The sequence below is a fragment of the Dioscorea cayenensis genome, chromosome 12 (genome assembly GCF_009730915.1).
Source record: "Dioscorea cayenensis subsp. rotundata cultivar TDr96_F1 chromosome 12, TDr96_F1_v2_PseudoChromosome.rev07_lg8_w22 25.fasta, whole genome shotgun sequence".
In the NCBI taxonomy this organism is placed as follows: Eukaryota; Viridiplantae; Streptophyta; class Magnoliopsida; order Dioscoreales; family Dioscoreaceae; genus Dioscorea; species Dioscorea cayenensis.
In genome coordinates, this window is record NC_052482.1 from 20,358,067 (window position 1) to 20,384,731 (window position 26,665).

The following is a 26,665-nucleotide window of genomic DNA, read 5'->3' on the forward strand; positions in this document are numbered from 1 at the left end:
GTATATTAATAACTATTTATGTTTTTAATATTTATTTATCTTTAATAAACTAATTTACTTTGACAAATCAATCTTAAAAAATTGATGGTATGTATAGATGCAAATATGAAGATTTAATAAGATTCGGCATGGATATACATGTAAAAAAAAAAATTGGTATACACTTATTAAAATATAGTTTGTATGGTGTACTTACACACTATATATTATATACCATATATATACATTATATGTATATGAAGCCAAGCACCCTCATTTAGCTAAATGAACAAAATAAAAATAACAATGAAAACAAAAAAGTTAACATATAGTATATGTGTATGTATGTATATATATTAAATAAATTGGAATAATCTTTCATTTGCATCCTTACATGCTGCACCTAAGAGTATGACACTGTATCTCCCAAGTAGATGTGTTCCGTCAAGAATAGCATGGGCCTACATCCCTTTCGAAAACCATTAAAAACCATATCTAAATTGCTCACCATCCTTATCAATGATGACAATGCTTCCCGAATTAGTTTCAGCTAACTTTCCCGCATACCATAACAAGCAGATCATAGCTTGTTATATCACTTAAATGGAGAATTCCTCGTGCTAACTCTTTACCCACTCAAGCATGTTTGTATGGCAAATAAACCCCTTGTTCATGCAATATATCCTGTTGTATATCCATGACCTGTTATAGAGGACAATCCCAGAGTTTTTGAATTACTTTCCTACTAACCCATTTCTTTGATACTTTTGGATGTGATATTGTGCTGATACCTCCACCACAATGTGTGCACCCCTTGAGTTGTTTTGATTATAAATGTTGACAGATTGCCATCTCTTGAGGCATGAACACACCATTAACAACTAGCGGCAACACATGTCATAGTAACTCTATCTTAATTTTTTTACAAAATGAAAGTTGAAATTCCGGTTGATAGCATAGTCACACAAGGCCTCCTTGAATTGTGTTGCACTTACATAACATTGACCAACCGTGATCACGTCAAGTTCAAAATTGCTTGAAGAGTTCGATATTGGCATAGGTCCCCAAGACAAACTTGATAACGGCACGGGGTATTGATTAAATGAAGTGCTTTGTGACAAAGAATCCCCAATTGCATCAATACAAATATTTAGGGAATGCAAGGTAGCATACGTTAACATAAGCCACCATAAATAAATGTTTAGGGAATTATAAAGACTTAAACGTCAAAATTTACACATGATAAAATGATTTCTAACGATAAAATAATTACAACAAAATGAATTTAAATGCAATAGAGAAATTGAGAACACATTATAGAGGGTCTGCATTGTAAAGAAGATAACCAGTAAATAGATACGATAATTACAATAATACTGATGACACAGAAGAGATCTATGTCATTCCATTGTCAATCGCAACTATCATATCTACCACATGCTTGTCAAACATATGGTGAATATGGCACATCCGCTGGAAGACGCTTTTTGAGCTAATGCAAGACATCGTCTTGTGTGCATCTGGCATTAAATACTTGACCCTCACCCGGGTAACTTCAAGTTTCCACCGTTTGCATATTTCATCTAGTATCGACCCCCATACAATTAAGACAGTGAAGTGTAAGCCACAACCCTCTCTCTGATGGCGCGCAATATTGTAAAATGCATTTATCTATGCCTTGCATCAATAAAACTAACATAGGTGAGATAGTCATTAAAATGGTCATTAATAAATCGATGATAAGATAGAGAAAATAAACGCTACCAAAAAACATTTGTTACTTGCACCTTTTTTCACTGCAAGCTTTCACTCCCTGCTACTCTTCTATATACTAGTATTTAATACCATGGTGTCTCACCTCAGTCATGATCGACTTTTCTCCCCACTTAGGTATGTTCAGGTTGAGAAAAGACTGACTCTATTCATTACAAAAGGAATGATAAGAAAAACAACGAAAACAAGAAGCTTCTTTTGCAAGACAATAAAAACACACAACTATACTTTGATAAGACTGGTGCCATTCTTTTTTTTTCCCTCCCCTCTCAAAAAGCATGTAATGCTTTGCTTGTTTGGAGATTTGGGAAGGTTTTATAAAATATGGTAAGATATGGTAAGGTATGGTAAATGAGGTTGTAAATCATATTTTGCTTGGGACAAAGGTAGAGTAAATGAAGGTTTTTGAACCATGTTGTGCTTGGTTTAAAGGTAAGGTAAGGTAAAGTTATATATTAAAATTACCAAAAAACCCTTTGAATGTTAAAATATATACATATCAAACATAACTTTTCAATAAAATATTTTTATTTATTACAATTAAGTTATAATCATAAATGGTAAAACTTTTCAAATACAAATTCTTGATACAAACCAAATTTCACATTAAAAAGAAATTCGAATAATTTACATAATGAACATAGTCTAATGAACATCAAAGTTCACATATATAAAACAAAGAATTAAAAAAATTTCAAACAATTTACACCAAAGTTAAAATATAAGGCATGTATGTAATTGTTAAAAGTGTAAAAAGGGCATTTTAGTCAAGTGAAAATGTAAAACCCTCCCAACCCCCCCAATTTGGAGGGTTGAGAAGTGGGGGTAAAATAGAGGTTCTCAAACCTCCATTTTACCCCCATAAACCATACCGTATAAAAAACTTTGGATCTAAGCAAGGTTTTACCTAAAACCATACTTTACAAAACGATGCAAAACCTCCAAACAAACAAGGCATGGTAATTCTGGGTTTTTTAGAATTTTCACGGATCAGAGTAACAACAAGGATAATATAGAAAAAAATTTTAAAAATTGGAACTGAAACGTAGTATAGGCATTTAGCAGAGGGACTGAACAGTACATTTAGAAAATTTCAGGGACTAATAAATAAATAAATAAATAAATAAATATATATATATATATATAAAAAGAAAGCAAATAGAAACAGCAGGAACTTCGATGCATCAGTGGGAGGAGCCGGTAGCCGCCGCCGCCACCAAAAATCCCAAATTGAACCTCTTCGTTCACTTATCAAGTGTGATTTGAGTGATCCGTGAATGCTCTTTGAGATTAATCCCAGTGTTTGTTCACGGAAATGGTGAGCGCCTCTAAAGCTATTGATTTGCTCCGTGTTTTGTTTTCTGAGTTTTAATCTGGTAATTGAGCATTTTTTTTTTTAATTATTTGGTGTTTTAGTTTTGTTTATTTGATGTTTTAGTGGGAGTTTGGTGTTGTTATGCTAGTTTTTAGTGTTTGGATTTGAATCATGAGAAAAAAATGGTGGATTTTGCGTGTCATTTATAAAATTTTGTGAAAAAACTTTGTTATTTTTCATTTAATCCAGTAAAAAGCACTTCTTTTCATGATCTATGAATCATGATCTGTGGAAAAATTGAATGGTTTAGTCTATGATTCAGTATTCTGTAACAATGGCTGCAATATTTGCTCCTCTACATTACAAATTCAAGTTAGTGCATGCTTGGGATGATACATTTGGGAAAAATTTAATCAAACAGTTGGTTAGATTTTGCTATAAATTAACCACTCAAATATGGATTGACTCGAGAAGAATGTGGATGTTATTATGCAAGTCTTAGTACCACTGCTTGTGTTAACATGTTTCTCATGCGGCACATTGTCTTTTCGAAGTGATTTTTGGTATATATTTCATACATTTTACCATCCATCACTTGATGTAGAGATCTAAGTAGAAAACTAGCCAAGTCTTATAAAAAGGTTGTGTGCGTTTGAACTTCAGAAATGGTGTCTGCGTCAACGACTCGCTCTTTACTTAATGTTTAGTTTCTTCATGTTACTAACTGTATTTATATGAGGATTGAACATCATTTGTGGCGTTCCTTCTGTACATGTCTCACTTGTCAAGTTTGATGTTTGTTTTGTTGTTTTCCTTATCTTCATGTCCGGCAACTATAGTTTGGAGCCCTGATAGAGTATACATAAGAGCATGATGTATCCCGAGTTTATGGTGACATTGATTATGCATCCTTTTCTTTTTCCTAAAAGTAGCAGCCCTTCAAGTGAACCATCTTTACTTTATGTTTAGTTTCTTGTGTTACAAACAGTGTTAATATGACAATTGGACATCATTTCTGACGTTCTTTCTGTATGTGCCTCACTTCTCGAGTTTGACATTCTTTTTTTGTCGTTTTCATTGTCTTCATATGTGGCAACTATAGATTGGACTCCTGATAGAACACGCATAGTAGCATGATGCATCCTGAGATTTTGGTGACATTGATTATGCATCTTTTTCTATTTCCCGAAAGTAGCAGCCTTTCGAGTGAACCATCTGTTTTATTAAATGTTTATTCTGTTGTCTCTAACCCAACCGAGTTTGCTGATTAGTAGAATGTTATGGAGCGGAAGGTTGTTGGTCATAATTGTTTGAGTGCTGCTTGAGTTATTTTTTCTGAAATAGAAATTTTGTTTTTATATATTTCTTGAATGAATGAATCGTACAACTATTAACGAGAATTCTTTGCTTGAAACTAAAAGTGTGGTATCAATCCATCACAAAACTGATTCCATTAGTTGGGATGTCAAATTTATTTCATCTTGTGCTAGCATTTTTCAATTGCGTTGATAAGGCCATGACCATTATTGATCTCTTCTGATCTTTAGAGTCTTGCTGCTTTAGTTTCTCTGTTTAATATATATATATATATATACATAAATATTTTGCTGCAGATCCCTTAGTGAAATTTGATGAACTTTTGAGTCTTGTTTTCATTTCGTTTTTGTTTTTTTGGATATTTGGATAGGCGACACCATTTTTAGCAGGGTTGGCAGTTGCCGCTGCTGCACTTGCTGGCAGATACAGTATTCAAGCTTGGCATGCATACAAGGCTCAGCCTGCTGTTCCTCGGTTGCGTAAATTTTATGAAGGTGGCTTCCAACCTACTATGACCAGAAGAGAGGCTGCTCTTATTCTTGGAATTAGGTGAGTGCATCTCCGAAAATCATGAGAAAAGAAGTTTGACAGCGTAAAATGCTACAAATACTGCTAATCAGAGACATCAGATATATGTGAATTAGTTATAAAGCATATTAAGATGATATTTCTTTTGTCATTCTCATTTATGTGTAGCCAAACAGATACCTGTTTTACCTGAGATAGTCGTATCCAAGCTGCTGCCTAAACAATATTATCTGACAAACTATAAATGAATATATTTCTTTCTGAGCATTTTATCCTTTATGTTCCATTTTTGTATTTTTGGTTTGATTCTGTCTTCATTTACTTGCATTCTTCTGTCTTGCCATGAGTTTGCAGGGCACTATTGTTCTAGTATCTTAACCACTTAAACTTCTATATAAGTTCTAGCCTGTTTGGTTATGATTCTTGATGGTTTAGCCAATGGTTGTTTTGAAACAAGATGAAGTTGCTTAATCAATCACACATGCTGATCATTTCTTCATTAACAAATTCATAAATTGCATTGAACAGGGAGAACACAACACCCGACAAAGTTAGAGAAGCACACAGAAAAGTGATGGTGGCGAACCATCCAGATGCAGGAGGAAGCCATTACCTCGCTTCAAAGATCAATGAGGCAAAAGACGTGTTGCTCGGGAAAACCAAAGGTGGTGGATCGGCCTTCTGATCTTTTTGCTGCCGAGTTTCTGGATGTCCTCAAAATGGCAGAGATGGATGGTGAAATTTTGATTTGCAAATCAGAAGATCAGTTTGATTCATTGTGTACTGATTATATGATAATCGGGAACGTATCATGCAACAATATACATGAATTTGATGCTTGCACTTAACTTTCCAGATTTGGATGGTGTGAATTATCATATCTATTGATCATCAGGGTATTATTTGGATAAATTAAAGAGAAAAGCAACAGTGAAATAAAATGAAATAGAACAATATTGCATGCATTTAAACAAGTCAATGCGAGACAAGCACAATCTCTGCAAAGAAGGTATCATGAAAGAACATTACACTCAAGAGACAAATGAATCAAAAGTACAATAAATAAATAGACCGTAATTTCAATCTGTTATTTGAACAGCTAAATTCCCTCCAATGATTTCATGGTCCTAAGAATTGATGGCTATGTCCTTCATGGAGGCAGTGTCAACTTTGGGAGGGCCGGAATGTCGCCTTCCCAGACTCGCCGGTGAAGTCACGCCATTCTTATCTCCGGCAGGAAAAGACAACCTCTTCTTCACCACAAGCCCCTTCTCTGGTGTCTCAGGTGCATCGCTTGCTGCCGAACTTTGGAACCGGGACTTGGCCCTGGCTGACTCTGTTTGAGCCATGTAGCTAGGGACAGCCGGAGAACTTGCCAGGCTCTCATCATCCCTTATTGATGATCCTCCAACGCTATGTCGTCTATGCCGTTCTGATTGCAGGCTGATCATGCTCCTTGAGTCATCATCTAACATCGCCCAGCCACTTTTTGGGCTTGCCGATTTGATCTTCCCGGTGAGAGGTGTCGGCTTAAAGGGAGGGGTTGCAGGGGAATGGCGGTTCACCTTCAGGGATAGACCAGAGACACGTTCTGAGTTGGAGTCACGACGAGCATAAGCCTTGGTTATATCCCCAGCAACACTCCGGGCAGCGCTTTTCACAGAGGCCTGATCGTTGCTTGTTTCTTTATCAGCCACACTCCGGCTCTCCCATGGCCTCGCCGCCATCCAGCGTTCCAACCAGCTCCAACCCCATTGTGGATTGCTTGGATCTGTAAACAGTGGATTCCCTGACCTTGAAGAGCTCTTCCACTGGAGGACAACCAAATCATGCGATGAACATAACCGATAAGAATGTTTAATGCACAATGTCAACAAAAATTAGAAGGCGAGATAGTAAAAGAAATCAATTTCTAGGATTCAAATGTCGAAAATGTGCAGTACCTGATGAGAGAATGCATAAGCCATCGCTCTTTCTCTTCGAACAGCAGCTTCTTGTTTACTCAACAGACTTGCATCAGTTTGCTCTTTCGTTTGCGGACTGTCATTCCAGTCATCTCCACCCTGACAGAGAAGAAAAGATCGGTTAATGACTCATTCAAGATGCTCTCCAAAGCTTGTTTTCTCCATATGCAGTAAAACCATACACAAGGATGCAATTCATCAGAATTGATATAACGAAGTCAAATATCATCAATGAGTATCTAGCTTCACTAGATTTCACAGGAGGAGATGTAGATATAAAAAGCGAAGTATGGTGCAGTATCAATACCCTCCATTTCTCGAGGTCTCTTCCGTTTTTAAGCAATAGTTGTCGTTGAAGGGCTTGATTCTCCTCAGACATTCTAATCCTTCTTGAACGGATCTGTGATTGAACTCTTGCCAGTGTTTGCATGCATCGCAGTGTGGTTGTAGCTTGCCGCTTCACAGCATCACCTTGAATTAGTGATTTCAATCTAACCAATCCTCTCAAAGCCCGTAGCGCTCTCCTCGCCTAAATAAAGATCATGATTAGCAAAATCAACCATGAGTATCAACACATTAAATCATACAACTACAAAGTTCCAATTTTTTTCATACAATTTCAACATAAAAGAACAAATATGGCTCTGTATCAAATGGCACAAGAGAGAACAGGTATTGAGTATTATACCAGATATCCTCGGAAAGCAGTCTGGATTTTGATAGCAGCAGCCTCTTCGGATAATTTTACAGAGAACTTCGACGGAGTAATCACACGCTCAAAATCAGCAGGAGTTGGAGCAGCAGGAGAAGTCGGTTCTGCGGTTTTGGCAGTGGGCAGTGCCACTGACTGAGTCTGCATGGTTAGCTCATTCTCAGCCAACTTAACCTCCTCAGGATGAGGAATAGGCGGCGGTGCCGGAGCTGCACTTGGGGCAGCAACATTGTCCAGTGACTCTGAAAGACATGGTTCTGATTGCTTAGACTTCCCAAATCCCCATTTCTTCTTGGATTTGTTGACCTGTTGAGAAGAACAAAGATGACATTTTGATCATAATTCTGTTGATGTTATGAGTCACAGAAACAATAAGAGAGGGAGAAGGTGAATGAGAACTCTGCTTTCCTTATCCTTGGATTCAGGGCTGAAGACTCTTTTCACAGCTCCCAACCATTTCCCATTTCTCCCCATTCTCTTTTTCTCTTGGATCTTGTTATATCATTCCTTTGATTGTATCTGTGGAACAATTTTAAAAAAAAAATTAAGAAACAAAGAGAAGAAAAAGAAGAACAGATCTTGAATTCTTCCAACAAGTTTGTTGCCTGACATCAACAAGGAACAACTGAAGATTCAAAGAGAAGTGATAACAGTTTAATATTTCCTATTAAATCTCTAAAAGAAAAGGTAATTAAAAAAATATAGCAATATAAATACCATCTTTTTCACAATGCAATTCATGATTTCCTCAATTAAAAAAAAAAAAATCTAAGAAAAAAACACATCTCAAAATGGCTGGAAAACAAGGCAATCAAAACACCATTTTTTAACAAATCATTTCACAATCTGCTCCAAAAAAAAAATGGAACCTTTACACAAAAATCTCATTTTTCACGTCATAAATAAAACACCACCAGCTCATTTGGCTCCATCTAAACCCAAAAAAAAAAAAATCATGAATTCCAAAACACACACACAAAAACACAAAACCACACACATAAAACAAGGAGTAACAACAAACAAAAACCCCAGCAAATGCCCACAAAACCAAGAACCTCATACCTCTCAATTCAGAGCTGCTGCTCAATTCCTAGATCTCCTGAATCCTCACTCCTCTCTCTCTCTCTCTCTCTCCTCTCAAAACCAGATCTTGGAGACTTGAGAAGAGGGGGAAGTTGAAGAAGGAGGAGAGGCAAAAAGATCCAGCTGGTGAAACTCCTTGTTAAGTGGGACCCATCTTTGGTGATAGTAGTATTAGAGAGGTAGTGGGACCTACCTTTGTTAATAGTAAAGAGTGAAAGGTGGGACCCACACCAACCTTCACTGCAAAAAACCATTGGTTCTTTCCCTCACCTATCTTCTTCTTCTTCACTATAAAATAATATAAACCCAAAAAATAAAAAAACAAAGCCTTCTATTATTCTTTTCTTTTTTAATAATAAGATGCCTTGGATTATTCCCTTTTTCTTTGTTCGTCAATAAACAGTGACAATTATTTACCAATAATATAATGAAATTTGGCGCTGGATTGTTTGTTTAGAGTGTTTATATTTTACTGGATAAACAGATTTAATTTTCTAGTTTAAATTATTTAAAAATATAAATATATTGAGATGGTAATTTAATTTTTGTGTATGTGTTTAACGTGTGCTTTATCCTTATTCTGTAAAAAAAAAATACTTATAATTATAAAAATAAATTTTTGTATGTTGTAAAAATGCTAATATTTTTTACTTGTGAGATTTTTTTTGTTTTCTTTTTACTTGTTTATTACATATTATTCATATTTAATGTGTCTCTATAATTTTTAATAATAAATTATATTTAATTACATATTATTTAAAATATATTTTAAATAAAAAAATAAATTTGAAAAGTTAATATTTTTTTATAGAATTTAAATTATTAATTAATTTTTTAATTCAAATGAATTAGGTAAAATAGATAAATAAAAAAATAGGGAAAAAATAAACTATAAAACTGAATAATAAATATATTTTGTGGCCCATGTGATATTAATTCCCTCGGTGCAAACAAAATATATTTTTTATTTTTCATTGACCTTCACCTCTCACTGTTATTTGGTTTAATTTTATCAAGAATGTGTAAATAATTAAAAATGTTTATAGGGGTTTTTGTGCAAAAGAAAACGTGGATAGGATAACCGTAGACCATCAATGAACGTGTCAGCATGTAACGGTAACTAAGCATAGGGTGCGCATCCGGTGATCGTACTGACGTTCACCGCTCCATCGCTGGATCCCTCGTGTCGGTGGCCACGTCAGACGCTCCTCATAAAACACTATTTATTTATTTTTTCTCTTATTATTTATTATGTGTCGGTTGGATAAATTGGACCACTATATTTTAATTTATTTTTTTCCTGATTAAATGCAACAATTTAAAAAAAAAAAAAATTTATTTGAAACTTTGAGGAATAAAAATTTAAAATATCTTCAAACTTCACTGGCTTTGAAAGAAGCTCGTGAACTAACTCTGTTTCAAACTGAAAGAGGTTTCCTTGATTGAGATATCCCAACAAGGACTTGTAAATTTTTTTGGAAATTTAGTAATATATACGATATATATAATATGCAATAATTTAAAATCATTATATATTTTATAAAAATTATATACATGGCAGGGTATATTTTTTAATTAAAAATTCACTGTATCAAATTTGAAAAAACATGGTAAAATAATGTTTTTTTTTTTTCTTAACAAAGTGACGAGCGCAGTTCCACAAAAGGGTGTCATGGGATATATAATTTTTTTTTTTAAAAGGTGAATAAACCACAATGGGACATATAATTATAGTGTGATGGTAAAATAAAGTTTTTTTTTACACAGTCAGTGACAAGGGCAATTCCACAAAAGGATGTCATTGGACATATAATTGCATCAGTTATAATGGTTTAACAACATTTTAGGGATTTATTAACTCAACTAGACATTACATACCGTGATTAAAACCCTTCTATATGAACACCAAGATGATATTTTAGGAACAAAACCGTCAATAAACAGTGTTACAGTATTTATATATTGCCCTATAATATGTGTACAGTACTACAATAGTTTATCAACTCAAAGATTTAACTTTGGGTCTGTTATTTATCATTCTCATAACATTCCACTATATCTGTTTTTTTTTTCATTACATGTGTTTAGAGTAAATATTAATATTTTCTTTTATTGGCTTAGAAAGAAAAAAAAATCATGATCCTTGATTATTTATTTATTTATTTTTTAAAGTTCAATCTCATTTTCAAGACCACATGATGGACAAGCATAATAATAATAATAATAATAATAATTGGAATTGGAACATGATGGACTTGTAATACCAAGCAAATAATAAAAAAGCATAAAAGAACAAGTTGTTATGACACAAGATTATGGAACTATGCATTTATGCATGTTTGGTGGTAAGGCTGTAGCTTATGAATGAATTATTGGGGTAGTTCATTAGCCAACTCAATCTCAATCTCAATATCAATCTCTTTTTTTTTTAATTATGAAAAATAAATATTAAACAAATAATCCTAAATCGATCTGATTGCAAATTAAAAAAAAAAAGAGGTTGTTGGGCTTGTCCACATTTATGAGAAAGAAAAAAAGGGTTATTTACTGAAAAGTCCCTGACAAATTGTCAACTTCTCTACAAGTCCACTTATTATAAGCAAACAGAACAACCAGAGGATGAGGAAAAAAAATAAAGTTTATGCTTGAATATTTTCATCCTCACTCCCTGGGATCCCAGGGTTTTTTTCTATTTTTTTTTCTTGTTACTTTTCTGTTGTTTTGCTGTTGTAATTTGTTTATCTATTGTCAATTTCTAATGGGTATGTTATTCTTTATTTTTATTGTTTGTTTGTTTGTTGTTCTTGTACCTTCATCTTAGCTTACTTTAATGCATATAGTTTATTCCTAATTCTATCAATTTGCTAACGTAAATGTAACCAGAAATAATTATCATAAAATAAAAAAATAATTAGAGAAAAGTAACAATGTATCATTGTAAAGTTTCACTCCTAGCTGTACATTGAATTTCTCATTGTTAAATTATTTATTTGTAAATTCAAATCAAAAGAAAAATGACAAATTTACCTACTATTAGGAGATAATCGACTAAGCTTAACCGTTAACACCAGTAAATAGAGAGACATGGAGGAGTATTTTTGAGGATTTTTTTTTAAATGACACTATAGAGATTAATTGGTTACAAAATATTTTTTTTTTTAGAAAAAAGCAAACTCAAAGGCAAAGAACTAAATTGTGAGAAGGAAAACATGCAAGAACTTTTTAGTAATTATGCATAGATAGAAAAAAAAGACTAGCAAACCTTAAATAAAATTAAAATAAATAAAAAGAGAAAAATAATGTAAGATTTTAGAAAAACTCTCATTTTTCTTAACAACTCCTCAACATTGTCATCTCTTTAAAACATCATTCAAAACTTTTATTTTTAAATCTCAAATAATAAAAATGACTAAATTGCTCATATGTGGGGGTTTATGATATATATATATATATATATATATATTTTTTATAAAGTGTACAAACCACAATTGCATTAAAAGAAGAGGAAACCATACAAAGATAATAAAACAAACAACTCCACTAGAAGTGAAAACAAAAGCATACAACAGGGGTAATAAACACTATGAGACAAGGCAGCAAAATGAGACACAAGGAGGAGAGAGGGACTCCTCCAAGACACAACAGCATATCAGGAGGACAACTAGCCGGAAAACTCGTCGTACTTGTCGGGATCCAGCTCCTCACGTGGGAGGCTCGAAAACTGGATACAACGCCGAACCGCAACAATAGACTTCTCAAGTTTGTGCATCTCCCTAGCAGGAACTACTGGAATCCAAGAGAGATACATGTAACAAATTTTCATAAATAAAGCAGGCAAGGAAATAAATACTGTCCTGAAAACACAGTTATTTCTAACAAGCCAAATTTTCCACAAAACCACTCTCGCAACCAAAGAGCAGGATAGTTTGAGACGAGGGCTAAGCTCTCGATACCACAGTCCCTATAAGTCCAAGCTGGACAAGGTGGCACGTGGGAAAGAAAACAGGAGAGCAAGGCGGTCCCAGATATCTCTAGCCATAGGGCATCTAAAAAACAAGTGATCAATCGACTCAATATGAGAGCAACACAGAAAGCAGGTTGCCGTAGGGAGTTTGTTGCATCTTCGGGCGAAATATGGTGTCAAGCGTGAGAATCTTCCTATCCCAGACCAACCACGTGAAAGCAGCTATTTTTCGTGGAACGAAACGCTTGAAGATCACCGAGGTGATACTACATCTCAACCCCCTGTCGATAAGAAATTTATAGAAAAACTTCACCGAGAAAGATCTATCAGAAGTTAGCTTCCAAGTTTTATAATCCAGAATATCCCCAATCACAGAGGTGATTCTGGAGCTGAGCTCAATTAAAAGAGGATCTCCCCTCATAGCAGCAGAGGGGAGATCCAAGAGCAAACCTCTAACCGTCACAGGGTTTATGACTTCATCACTCGACAATAGCACTAGCACCTAGAGCTCACTATATAGCCTAAAAAGTAAATAAATTAAAAAAAGTAAGGGACTAAAAAATAATTTAAAAAATCAGAGTAACTAAAATGATCAGAAAGATAACTTTCAGGGACGTTTTAGTAATTTCATTGTATAAAACCACCACTTTGTTTGTTTTTTTTTTTTGATAAAAAAACCAACACTTTTAATGTGCTTCTCTGAATTTTAAAATCCGCGAAATTGTATTTCAAAATAAAAAATCCCGAATTCCAAAAAAAGATGGAATTCCGATCGATCACAGCTCCCGATCTTCGTCAATGGCTTCCATTGCTGGCGATCCCTTCAAATCCTTCGTCGAAGACTCGATACGGGCTTTCAAACACGCCATTGTTGATCTTCAATCCAATTTCGGCCGCGCCGCCAAGGATCTGGAGTCCCATTGGCCTAATCCAAGAAACGGCGCGAGGTTTCTCCAACCATTCTCGAATCAAGATGAGATCGTGGCCTCTACTGCTTCCCTTGTTCGATTCGATCGTCTGGAGGGCCTTGTGGATGGGATTAGATGGAGGGAAGCTGATGCTGATTGTTTTCTCTCACAGAATGAAGGTTTGTTGTTTGATTTTAGTTTCATGTTTGTGATTAGTATTTCTTTCTTGATTTGCACTGATAGAAAAAAAAAAGGAATCTTTTTGCTGTAATTTCGTTTACTCAATTTTCCTCAGTTGTTACAAGTCTGGAGGAGTCTTTAAGTAGAGATTGAAAAAACAAGTTATTTGTAGCAATAGTTCAACGTTGCCATTAAATCTTGGGTTTTTCAAACTGTCAATAGTATTTTAGGTGGACATTTGTCTACATGATGTTGAATTTAGTTTTAGTTTAGCTGGCATTTTGTTCTTTGATATGCTCTTGGTTTTTCAATGGAAAATTGTATGTGTAGTCATAGAAATCATCACAAAGGATCTTTTGCAAGTAATTTTGTTTGCTGAACCCTTCTTAGTGAAGAACACATCTATAGGAGTCTTTAATAAGACAATGTTGAGCTCTTGGTTCTTTGTACAATTGGTTTTACATTATCATCAATTCTTTGGTTTTCTGTACTATGAATAGCATATTTGATGGATATTTGTCTACATGAAGTTGCATTTAATTTTATTTTAGCTGTCATTTTTTATGTTGGTTTTGTCAAGGATTAATTTTTATGTACTTCAGGAAGGTTTATTTTTGAGAGTGTGAATGCTGAAGATGGTGATGCTACAATTGAAGAGTTCAACATTGCAATGAAGAACTTGATGATATCTTCGAGGTATTCTTGGTAGTCTTTCATAGAAACTACTTAGTTTTACAATCAGTTGTCTGGAAGCAGCTTGTCATTGCTTTGTCTGACACACACACACACACATTGAAAGAACAGGAGCAGAACTTTGCTGATCAAACATTTAAACATGTTTCTACATTTAAACATGTCCAGTGTCCATGTCAAAAACAGACATTTCAAATCTAGTCCTTTCAGGACATATTCACACACAAGTGCTGAATTATTATCATAAAAATTCAAAATGTTTCTTTCATGATTTCTAAAAAATTATATGATACCATTTTAGATTATAGCCTGTGTCAGTGTGTAACAGTGTTCCTTTAGGCTTAGATGCAGTGGTTCAGAGTTCCTTCTAAAGTTTATTTCTGGATATACTTCTGTTGTAAAGCATGTATGAAGGCATATCAAGTTTCCTCACATTTAGTTGCAGATGAAGATGTAGAGCTAAAGACGTAACTGAACTGAAGTGTTTTATGTTTACAAAATCACCCAATTTGCTTTTTAACCTAGCTTATTCCAGTTCAAAACGGAATGAACAATGTTCCAGATAATTCTTGATCCACACAACTCTTTTGCTTTATATCTTTTAACATCATCAAGTTTTTACTTGATCTGTAGACTATTATTTGCCTTTATTTCCTCTGGTGGCAGGGACATCATTTTTAAGGGAATAATTTCCTTGCTTGAGTTTACGTACTATTGAGATTTCCACTTCAAATAATATCAGCCAAAATTACTTCTAAGCAGAAAGGATTACCTTTTTGTGTTGATGTAACTAGCACGATGTTTTTCATTCAGTGCCAGAGGCGTGGGTGTGCAATATGAAGCTGACAGTTCTGTTGCCAACCCTCCGCCTGCCAAAGAAGCCAGTAATAGTGTCATGAAATCTGCTTTGGCAGGAGCCCTTGCATGTGCATTTTCTACAGCTGTGATGCATCCTGTTGACACATTGAAGGCAACCCCCTTTTCCTTTTTTTTTTTTTTGCAGTGCTAGGTTCCTACTCTCCCTTATGCACTAGTTGGGTCTCTAAGAGATACTTTTTTATGTCAGACATGCGTGCAAGCCTCTACTGCCTCATTCCCAGAACTTCTATCAAACATTCCACAAATTGGGCTGCATGGGTTATACAGAGGTTCCATCCCTGCAATTTTTGGACAATTCTATAGGTTAGCTTTTGTTATTTACCATAAATTTTCAATTTTCTGCATGGTGCATAACAGCTAGTTTTTGTGCCTATTTTCAATGTCACATGTCAGCCATGGATTGCGCACAGGCCTTTTTGAAGCCAGCAGGCTTATATTGGGTTGTGTTGCCCCATCACTTCCTGAGCTTCAGGTAGTTAATGAACTTAAACCTTTCTTTTTCGTTGCCTCTCCAGAATTAGATAAGTTTTAGTATGCCCTGGAATCTTAATATGGCTTTACTTGGATGCTGTGCTGTTAAACAGCATAGATTTATGGGGCCAGCATGTATACTATCCTAAGGCAAAAAATGGGAAATGCCATTGAACCGCCAGTCCAGAAACAGTTAATACAAAATGTCATAATGGCCATATACTATGGCTTAATTTTTACATGCATAACCACTTCAATAATGTACTCCTGAGGACTTCCATATTCTTCTCTATTTCTGAAATATGTCTCTTGTGATACTAGCTGTGGCAAGGCACATGTTTAATTGTTTAGTAGCATGTAAAGAGTTCTTGATGCACATTTCAAAAGTTGCAAGCCACCACGCTATGCAGGTTTATTCTTTGTCATCCTTTTGTGGCACAATGCTGGGAACAGCATCTAGAATTCCATGTGAGGTACTGAAGCAACGATTGCAAGCAGGCATTTTTAACAATGTTGGTGAGGCAGTTGTTGGTACCTTACGGCAGGATGGCATTAAAGGCTTCTTCCGTGGGACTAAGGCTACACTTATGCGAGAGGTCCCTTTCTATGTTGCAGGCACACGACTTTACGAGGAGGCTAAGAAGGTAGCTCCTCCCCATGTCATTAGCATCGTAACGTGCTTTGTCTTAATTAGCTTTCTCGAGAATAATATAAACCTTATCAGTATTTACAAGTTAGAGATTCTATGCTACACATACCTGATCATTATTCAACATGTTAGATGGCTTTTATGCTGCTGGATCATATTTGGGCAGGACCACTTGGGATGTCCATATTGGGCTGGGTCATTTACACTTAATTTTGTTTGGCGTGACATTTTGTTTCAAACAACAGATTATATTTGGGACGTGAATTTTCTTAGTTTCAATTTGCATCATTATCATACTGAACAGTCATATTTCTTCTCAAGGTAACCCGAAATTTACTCGGACGGGAGTTGGAGCCTTGGGAGGCAATGTTAGTAGGTGCAGTGTCTGGCGGCCTTACAGCTGTTGGTACAACCCCAATAGACGTGATGAAGACGAGGATGATGATCGCTCCTCAAGGCCTTTCGCCATCAATGTCATCTATAGCCATCACTATTTTCCAGCAAGAAGGACCTCTTGCTCTTTTCAAAGGAGCTGTTCCCAGGTTCTTCTGGGTTGCTCCTCTCGGCGCCATAAATTTCGCCGGCTTTGAACTAATAAGAAAAGCAATGGACACAATTGAGCAAAAAACTGTTAGATTGTAATCCCTTCTCATTCTGTTGTAATTTCGTTCTAAATGTAATTTATCCATTTAAAAAAAGAATCAGTAGATTGTATTCTCAAATTTTTAATGTTGTTGATATTGAATCATTGATCAAAACATGTACTATTTCCACATGGAAATGACAGTTGTTTGGTTATCAATATCACTGGTATGATGTTGCTTGTAAACATTGTTAAATGTGAATGTTGATAGACATGTCTACCTGAATGCTTAACAACTTTTTGGTTTTTTCTTTGTTTTCATGATTAATTTATTTTGTCTAATCTGAATGCTTATTTAGCATTTGGAGTTTTTCTTTATTTTCCTAAGAAGTTTATTTTATCTGAATGCTTATCCAGTATTTGGAGTTTTTCTTAATTTCATGTCAGCATTTTTTTTTTCTACTTGAATGTTAATGTACTTTTTTTTTTTGTTGGAGTTTTTCTTATTTTCTTGTCAACATTTTAATGTCTTCCATGATGTTGTTCATCCACTCTTTTGGAGTGTTTTATATTTTTTCTTACAATGCTAGTACCTACCGTTGAATGACTAAGCTTTTCATTGAAATTATGGTTCATCTATTTCTATGTATATGTATGTATGTATGATAGCTATAATATTAGTAATTTATATTTAAAAAAAATTAAATTTAGAGCTTTTATTCAATTTTCCCCACTTCATCTAATTTACTTTATATAATTAAAATAAAATGACATCATTAATGATATCATATTTTAATTTTTTAGATAAACTCTCTTTCATAATAAGTTTTTTATCCATCTTATTAAAAATAAAAAATTAATTCAATGCCATAATTGAATATCAATTATGTGTGTGATGTTTAAGTGTGAAAAAAATTAAAAAAATCAGTTAATTTCTTGAATTTTCCACTTACTTTATAATAATTTAATCTAACTTTTTAAAACATTGATCACAGCCAATTAATTAATTAATTAATTAAGAAAATGAAAAAGATAAATGATGAATGGTGATGTCATTACCTCCCAAAGACTTTTAACTTAAAAGACTGAAATGTCTTAGTTTGGTGGATTGGTAGGTCTACACGCCCATTGACATTGACATATAAAGTATCAAGAAAAAAAAAAAAATCAAGACTAGTTATCAATAGTTTCTTCTAGTTATATTATCAAATTGGCTTTGGAATTCCACTAAGTATTTAAATTATATACATAATAATATATATTTTTGTTATTTATATATTTATTTATTTATTTATGTATTTAATTTCTCTATCTATTTATCATTATTATGGTTATTTTTTTTTCCAAGTAAAACAGTGAAGAAGGTGAGCATCATCAAAGACTAGTTAGGGTTTTCCTTCAAAGAAGAAAAAAAGGGCATTTTGGGAGACCAAAAGAGCCACATAAGTGAGGTCCGGTTGGGCTTAGATACTTGTTGCTTTCTCGTGCCCATTGTGCCAACCGCTCTCAATTAAGTTTTTGTGTTTATATTATACACTTTCTTAATCCAGTTTAGGGAATATACATATATTTTTATGTGTATAACCCAGTCAAGTTTTATTTATGTATAGACCCCTCATGAAATTTTGTATTTTTAGAGTGGATTTCACAACTTAGTCTTCATTTATATTGTGTCGAGTAATACTGTATTAAATATAGTTATTATTACGTAATTGGAGAAGTTTTGAAACTATCACCCCTATATTGAAAGAGTAATAGTTCATTTTCCTCTCAAGTGAAGAGGTCGACTCACTTTCAATATAAAAAATCTTGAAATCAAAATTTCTAGACAATTTAATAGTTTTATTTTAAAAAAAGAAAGATAAATTATAGCTTAAATTAAAAGAAGAATAAAAGAAATTAGTATGAATGGTTAGGAATTTGAATAAAATAACAAAATAACACAAATAAAAGAAGTGGGCTTCTAGAAGATAATCAACAAAGGGATTTGTAACAACGTATGTTAGATGTGCTTTAAGAGGCATAGACTTGATCTATAGTTGTAAAAAGTAGACGCGTTCAAGACGGAGAAGGTACTAACAAAGTCAAAATTGCACCTGATAATAGACACAAATACCTCCAACTTACTCTTTTTTAGTCAAATGGATTTGTAATTATGGATTTGAAATTTTAACTTTGAAATTTAGAAGTTTTATCTGCATTCTAATTTGATAGTACTGCTAAAAATTTTGAAGTTATTTTACAAATTGAAAAAAAAAACAACGATATTTTATAATTTTTAGCATTATAAATTTTCACTTCACTTTATTTTTTATGTTGTCCTAAATTTTTTTTTTAAGGTAAAGAGTTGTCCTACATTTCACTTTCACCTTCTCATTTTTTTATATTTTGATACAAATAAACATGTCTACTTTATTTTAGCCATTTTTAATGCACTAGTTCTAATACTAAAATTAGACACATTGATTAGATAATAGAGACTTATATATATATATATATATATATATTAAAAGTTTATTCAAGCAATTGGTATTTGATTGTTACATTGAAATTATATAGGGGTATATATGTTAAAGAAAAACTTATTGATTAAGTTTTGAATATTATATCAACTGAATTAGAAACTTAAGTGAGTACTAATAAAAAGATGAAAGGATCTAGAAGGAGGCCACCTTCTCTTTTCTAAGTTCTTTATTTTTTCATGTTAATACACCATCATTATTAGTGGAATACATACATCTTTATGGCCCTACAAAGGAGGAAATTAAAAGTCAGTGTTCTATTTCTATATTGAAAGTGATGTATATAAAGATAAATATTGCGCAACTTGGCTTGATTTCTTATGGAAATTAACCAGTCATTTTTTTTTTCTCTCAAAAAGTAATTAAAATTAATCATGATGCCTAGTTTAGAATTTTGTCATCAAATTAAATATTAGTTCAATACCTACCATTGAATGCTGTTTTGATTCTTATTTCATGAGTCTTTGGATGCCAATCATTTATCACATTTTCTAGATAAAAAAAGTTAGATCATATCAACCTTTCAAAGATTAAAGATGTTCAAGCTAGTGAAGATGGATAGAAAAGGGCCAAGATTTGATAGGTGATCATGTCATGCAACTCTTGACATTTCCATGCAAGAGTGAGTCATTAGAACTTTCATTATTGTCATAATTTATCATTATTTTTATTTTTATTTTTTTAATAAAATAGACAACCTGCTATTTATATTATTCACTTATATATATATATATATATATTATATTATGTTTGTTATTTATTTACTTATTATTTAGATTTTCGTCAGTTTTTATTTGATGTTGGATATTTCATCAAGCGTGGAAAAGGAAAATTAACATATTTAGTTTTTCTTCACGATTAGTCATTTCATAAGATTGGATTACTAAAAAATAAAAATATAACGACTAATAAAATATGAAGCATGTGACTTCACCACTTAAGTATACTACAACTTGACTTATTAGCAAACCCCATTTGACTTGATGAAAACATACAAAATAGAAACTTAAAAAACAAAAATTATTAATGAAATCATTAACTTTTGTTAATTTAATTAAACCAATTTTTTTCAAAAATTTTTTTTTCTCTCAATGAGGCAAGGCTTTCCCACCCCTTACCTCATCACCCTTGCCTATGTTTTTCTTCCTCTATATATTCATTCCTCCTACTCTTATGGAGTTCCCTCCAATCAACAAACAAGTACTCTTAATTTCTCTCTTTCTTTGTTATCCCCTCTTTTCTCTCTTTTATCTCTAATGGAGTCTTGTGAAAATAACTCATCACCACCATCATCTCCTCCAATCATCCTTAGCCCTTGTGCTGCATGCAAAATTCTACGTCGAAGATGTGTCGAAAAATGCGTCCTCGCGCCGTATTTTCCTCCTACCGAGCCTCTCAAGTTCACTACAGCTCACCGTGTTTTCGGCGCAAGCAATATCATCAAATTCTTGCAAGTATGTCAATCATATCAAACTCATATTTTGCATAATATTATATCGATCTTTATTTTATATAGTTGTATCTTAATTTATTTTAGGAGTTACCGGAAAATCAAAGAGCCGACGCGGTGAGTAGTATGGTATATGAAGCAAATGCGCGCATAAGAGATCCGGTTTATGGTTGTGCCGGAGCAATTTGCCAACTACAAAAACAGGTGACCGAGTTGCAAGCACAATTAGCAAGGGCTCAAGCTGAACTAGTTAACATGCAAGCTCAACAAGCTAACTTGATCACCTTAGTCTACTCCGAAATGGCTAAATCTCAACAACAGTGTAGTCCTCAACCTTGTGGAAATTTTGATAGCTTTGAAGCCTTCTTCTTTGATCAAGGTGGTCAAGATGAGGACTTCATTCATGGCTACCCATTAGAGCCCCTTTGGACGTAGAACTCTTATTAAGTTCTTCATTTTAAGGACTCTTTGTTTAAAGAGAAAGACAGAGAGAGAGAGAGAGAGAGAAATAAACATTTGCTTATGAGAAGGCATAGTGATGGAAGAAGTATCACTGATTAATTTCATTGTCTTATGAATTATAAGAAATGAATAAAATAAATATAACTTTAATTAAGCCCTCGTTAATTACTGTTGTTAGAAAGTTAATTGCTCTTGTACTTGACTAGTTTATGTGATTAATTTCAAGTTTGCCATGTGATGTATTGCCAAAGTCAAATCATTTTTGAATGATATATGTAATTTAATTATGTAATTATATAAATAAAAATGTCAAGTTAAGCGGGAATTCTCAAAATGCGAATGGGAGTTTTCACTAACTGAGCAATTATGAATTGAAGAATTTTACTGGCTATTATTTTCTAGGAACTCTGATTAGCGTCCTTTTTTTTTATTGGCATTCTTTTTGTGTGTTTCTCATTTTATTCCTTTTCTCTCTTTTGTAAGGTCATCTAATTACTGTTTATGGTTAGCGGTCATCATATATTTAATCAATATTTTTATGCTACCTATATGTTTTTAATAAATTCTGAGAATTTATTTATTTCATTAAAAAAGGAGGCAAAATTGAGTAAAAATATATAGATTCTTGGTTTTTAAGATGCATCACATCTCAATAGATTAGACAGAAGCATGTACATGTGATTTGCACAAAGCAAAAGGCAAAGTTGATGGCAATTCTTATTGTCATCTAGTAAATATGAGGCTCTTATAATTAAGCATGTTTTTCTTTTTTTGAATATATTTATCAATCACAAAACACCTAAAGACATGATGGTGATTCATTAATATCTATGTCCTTTAATCTCCAAATAAATTCAAACACGCCACACCACTTTAAATTAAACACTTTTATGCCTATTTTTTAAAAATATTTTTTTTATTGATTTTTTTTTTAAAAAAAAACACGTAGAAGTAATGAAGTGCTTATTTTAAAGTAAATTATTGAGTTATTATTTCAAATAAAAATATTAAATAATAAAAGTGTTTATATAATAACTTAAACAATTTTTTTAATTTAATTAGATTTTAACCGTTAGAGCATTTTATGCCACCATCCTCATTTATCTATTTTTTATAATATTTGTATCCACAACGAGCGAATTTATCTATTTTTTTAATAATAATAACATGAATCAATTAAAATAAAAAATTATATAAAATTAAAGAAATAAGAAAACATTGGAATAATTAATTATACTAATGGTAAAATCACAATCAAATCAACATTAATGAATGAATGCATGCAAAGGCACACGCATGGGAATTAAGAAGATATGTAAAGGAACAAACTCTTAATTGATAAATGGACAATGTATGAACAATGTCGGCAAAAGGATTTATTTAAATTAGCATAACAATAATGAAGACTCCAAATCTTTAATTCCAAATTTCCCAATCAAGGATGACAACAAGGCCCTTGTTCAGTGCTATCCAAACATGAAAACATGGTTATCTTTGACCAAATTAACATCCATACAATATTCAAAGCTTTTCACATACAAACAAGTTACATGTTCCTCATTCATGTCTTTTATATACACATACAATTGTTTATCTAAGTCTCTTTTTAGAATTTAGATTTTTTATTTTTTTAATTTTGGTTGTCAATTAAAAGATATCTTAGGCAACACATTTTGGAAATTCATGATCCAGTCTTTTTATTATATATATATGTATATATATATGAAGGACAAAGTTGGTTGTCTAACAACCTAACAACCAAATTTTTCATGAATGGTGTGGTCTCTTCCTATAAAGAAGATGTGATAGATATCTCAATTAAAAAAATCAAGCTATTTATTATGTTTTATTTTTTATTTTTAAAAATATTTATAGGTAAAATCATTTTAAATTTATGTGTTTTTTCTTCAAATGGTTATTTCCATATTTTTAAAATTTAAAATACGATTTGTATTTGGTTGTTTTATCCACTTTCTAAGATAAGAGTGAGTGGTGAAATAGTTCATCAAAATGCTTGGCTTTAGTATCTTAATATTTTAGAAGTTATTTCAAAAATTAAAAAAAAAATATTTGTATGGAGCAAAACAGGTGAAATAATTATACTTTATAATTATATATTAAGTCACATATGAAGTCATTGTTAAAGACAAAACGAACACAAAGATAAAATTTATAGAATACGAGAGTATTTATTTTGCAAGAGTGAGACTTTCAAAATTAGAAGTGGATTATTTGATGGTATTTCCTTATTGAAAATGGTTTGTGAAGTTAAAAATTTATTTTATTTCAGAAGTCTCATTTATTGTTTTGATTTTTTAGAAGTTTCATTTGTCTGTCGTTGTTTTGTCTCTATTTTGTACTCTCCTATCATTTTTGTGTTGTGGGGATTCCTCCCTTTTGTTATTCGATTTGTTTTATCCTTATATTTCTTTTGTCGGCATCATCCTTGGTGATCAGGTTGTTATGGTTTTTGTTTGTTATTTGTTCTCTTTTTTTAATGTTATCATTGGATGGTTTATCCAATTTTTTTAAGAAATAAAAACTATGTATTAATGTAATTGAACTTATTTGCCAAAAACGAAAGTACTTCTTTTTCTCAACTTTCATTGGCTTCTCTTTTATATCATATATCTAAGATAAGATTTGAATTAAGGAGAGTTTTAAGAGATGAGAGTAAGAAAAAGAAAAAAAATGAAAAGAAAATAATAAATCTGATAGATTTTTTTTTTAAAAAAAGGAAAACTAGAATTACATATGTAATTATTGAGATACATGTAATATATATATATATATATATATGCAATTTTTCTAAATATTTTTTATATACATAGAATTTTAATAAAATCATGAAATAAATTTAGTTATAATTATATCTTAGTTTCATCATTTAAACATCAAAAACAAAAACAATGAAACTCTCATTTTTTTTTAATGAAAAAATGAGATTTTGATGAAGTTTGACTTCCTCACTTCTGCCATTTCCCTTCACTTATTACACAAACTGAAGACCCCTCTAAATAAGATAGAAATTGGTTTTATCTATTATTATTATAGTTTAGTTTTTAAAAATCTCCATACAATGTAAAACTTTGAAACATATATAATTGGAACCTTATGCACAATAATTTAAAAAATAAAAAGCTATGTTCTGGAATTTTCTGACAGTGGAATCATGCTGTCATGGCATTCATAAGACTTAATTGGTTGAGAAAGAAGAGGACTATATTCACACAATGAGCAAGTCTGCAAGTGTTTTTTTGTTTGTTTGTTTCCTTTCCATTCAGTTGTCATAATGAATACTCTTGACTCATTGAGTCATTGCATTTGTGAAACTTCTTATTATATGAGTCTTCTTTAAGTTCATAATCAAGAATGTTTTTTCCAAGGGCATGTAATATTTTAATTTCATTTTCACACTCTCTGTTTTGAGCTTATTCAAATGTTTGTCCAAAAGAATGTAATATTTAAGCTCATATTCACACTTATTTTCTCCTAAAAATGAGAACTCACTAGTCAAAGAAATATTAAACATTAATGAATCAATTGCGATGGGAGAGGAATCTCTGTTAGATTTTACGTTTTTTTTTCTTTTATATATTATTAAATTTTAATAATAATAAATAAATACGTAAAGAATCTCTCTATGTATCTACATTTATATTTGTGTCAAAACGAGGATGCAATACTCAAATTCCTTATTCACACATAAAAAAAACTCTTCCGTGAAGTGAAGTGAAATCTTGTATAAAAAAAAAGAGAAAGTAATGAATAAGTTTTGCTCATTTTGATTTATATATAAGCTATATATCTCTTAGGATTTTTTAATGTTTTTAATATATATATGTATATATATATATATGCATGTCATCCAATGAAGAAATCACACAACCATATTCATGAATTTTTTCATGGAATGTGAAAGAAGGCTAGTGCTCTTTCCTTAATATATTTGACCATTCCCCTTCTCTCAAAAAGTACAAATGAATACAAAGAACACTTGAGCTATAAATGCATGTCAACACCTACAAAAATAATGCACAAACCCAAAACCACATTTCATTGTTTCATAGAATGTGAAAAGAAGGCTAGTGCATTCACTCCCACCCTAACATTTTGACTTTGATATAGTTTTTAATAATAATCTAATTAATTAAGATTCTTCAAATGGGAACTTAAGGGGGTTGCTTTTATGACAAAGTTAAAAAATTTGGTTTGCATGCATGAATGCAATTTAATCAAAATGGGACCCTTTTTTGGGGACCTTTTGAAATCTTTTACTTTTATATGTCATTGTTTATCCTTCAACTCTTTCATATGGATGTCCTTGCATGAAAGTTTCTTAAAGATGGCCCATCTTTTTGCAAGCTATGAAATGAGAGGTTTCCATTTGCTCAACTATTCCTTTGTTTTCTCACTTGGCTCTATCAAAGAGTTGTACTTCATTAATGTAATTTTTTTAGACTATATATATATATATATATATAACAATTATAATAATTTGATTAAAAGAAAGGGGAATTGGAAAGTCAATGAAGAGATGGCCTCCACTTAAATGATTCAAAAGATCTTCAAAAAAATTATGGGCTAAGGCCTCTTACAAGTTCCAGTCCAATGTAAGTCAATTTTTTTCATAAAAGTTGATTGGATTTATAAACTTGACAAGAGTAATAATGCTAAATCAAATAAATATATAAAAGATGAACTAAATCATGAATTAAATTGTATTAAATCATATGAATATTGGACCAATAAGATGACTCAACTTTAATTTTGTATAAAAAATAAACTAAATAGTCCCGCATTAAGTAGCAGAAAGAAAAATCATGAATATATAAAAATATATATATGATAAACTGACTTTGATTTTTAAAAAATTAAAATATATTATTACTAATCAATTTTAATATTGGTTTTTAAGAAATAAATTATTTAATATAATTTATAATGATCAAACCCAAAACTAATAAGTTTGCTTGTGATGACTAAAAAGAATCAATGAAACAATAGCATATACCATGAGTATCTTCTCAAAACTAGATTCCACTTTCCGTGATACCATATCAAAGCAGGAAAACAAAACGTAACTCTCTTTCCATCAAACTTTGGGAACCACACGATTTCTAATCAACGGTCAGGATTGAATCAAAACCATCATCATTTTTTATTCATCCATGCATCACCTATTCATCTTTGTGCCACCATTGCCACTAACTTTTCTTATTAAATGCACCCC

At 32.2% G+C, this 26,665-nt stretch overlaps 4 protein-coding genes across 4 annotated transcripts; 3 read left to right on the forward strand and 1 right to left on the reverse strand.

The window, feature by feature from the left end:
- The first annotated feature begins 2,926 nt into the window (after nucleotides 1-2,926).
- LOC120273659 (mitochondrial import inner membrane translocase subunit TIM14-1-like) lies at nucleotides 2,927-5,765 on the forward strand. The gene is made up of 3 exons (XM_039280337.1): nucleotides 2,927-3,070; nucleotides 4,755-4,933; nucleotides 5,441-5,765. The coding sequence occupies exons 1-3, from the start codon at nucleotides 3,068-3,070 to the stop codon at nucleotides 5,595-5,597; spliced, it is 339 nt and encodes a 112-aa protein (XP_039136271.1). The 5' UTR covers nucleotides 2,927-3,067; the 3' UTR covers nucleotides 5,598-5,765.
- An 85-nt stretch (nucleotides 5,766-5,850) lies between these two features.
- LOC120273658 (protein IQ-DOMAIN 1) lies at nucleotides 5,851-8,792 on the reverse strand. Its single transcript, XM_039280335.1, has 6 exons — nucleotides 8,651-8,792; nucleotides 7,997-8,107; nucleotides 7,565-7,894; nucleotides 7,184-7,405; nucleotides 6,856-6,975; nucleotides 5,851-6,723 (listed from the first exon to the last, which is right to left on the reverse strand). Exons 2-6 carry the CDS (start codon nucleotides 8,060-8,062, stop codon nucleotides 6,040-6,042), a joined length of 1,422 nt encoding a protein of 473 aa, XP_039136269.1. The 5' UTR covers nucleotides 8,063-8,107; nucleotides 8,651-8,792; the 3' UTR covers nucleotides 5,851-6,039.
- A 4,553-nt stretch (nucleotides 8,793-13,345) lies between these two features.
- On the forward strand, nucleotides 13,346-17,219 carry LOC120273347 (S-adenosylmethionine mitochondrial carrier protein). Its single transcript, XM_039279972.1, has 7 exons — nucleotides 13,346-13,722; nucleotides 14,326-14,419; nucleotides 15,230-15,386; nucleotides 15,483-15,598; nucleotides 15,689-15,767; nucleotides 16,177-16,410; nucleotides 16,737-17,219. The coding sequence occupies exons 1-7, from the start codon at nucleotides 13,434-13,436 to the stop codon at nucleotides 17,055-17,057; spliced, it is 1,290 nt and encodes a 429-aa protein (XP_039135906.1). The 5' UTR covers nucleotides 13,346-13,433; the 3' UTR covers nucleotides 17,058-17,219.
- A 3,497-nt stretch (nucleotides 17,220-20,716) lies between these two features.
- LOC120273961 (LOB domain-containing protein 1-like) lies at nucleotides 20,717-21,582 on the forward strand. Its single transcript, XM_039280711.1, has 2 exons — nucleotides 20,717-20,974; nucleotides 21,058-21,582. Exons 1-2 carry the CDS (start codon nucleotides 20,777-20,779, stop codon nucleotides 21,403-21,405), a joined length of 546 nt encoding a protein of 181 aa, XP_039136645.1. The 5' UTR covers nucleotides 20,717-20,776; the 3' UTR covers nucleotides 21,406-21,582.
- Nucleotides 21,583-26,665: the final 5,083 nt, after the last annotated feature.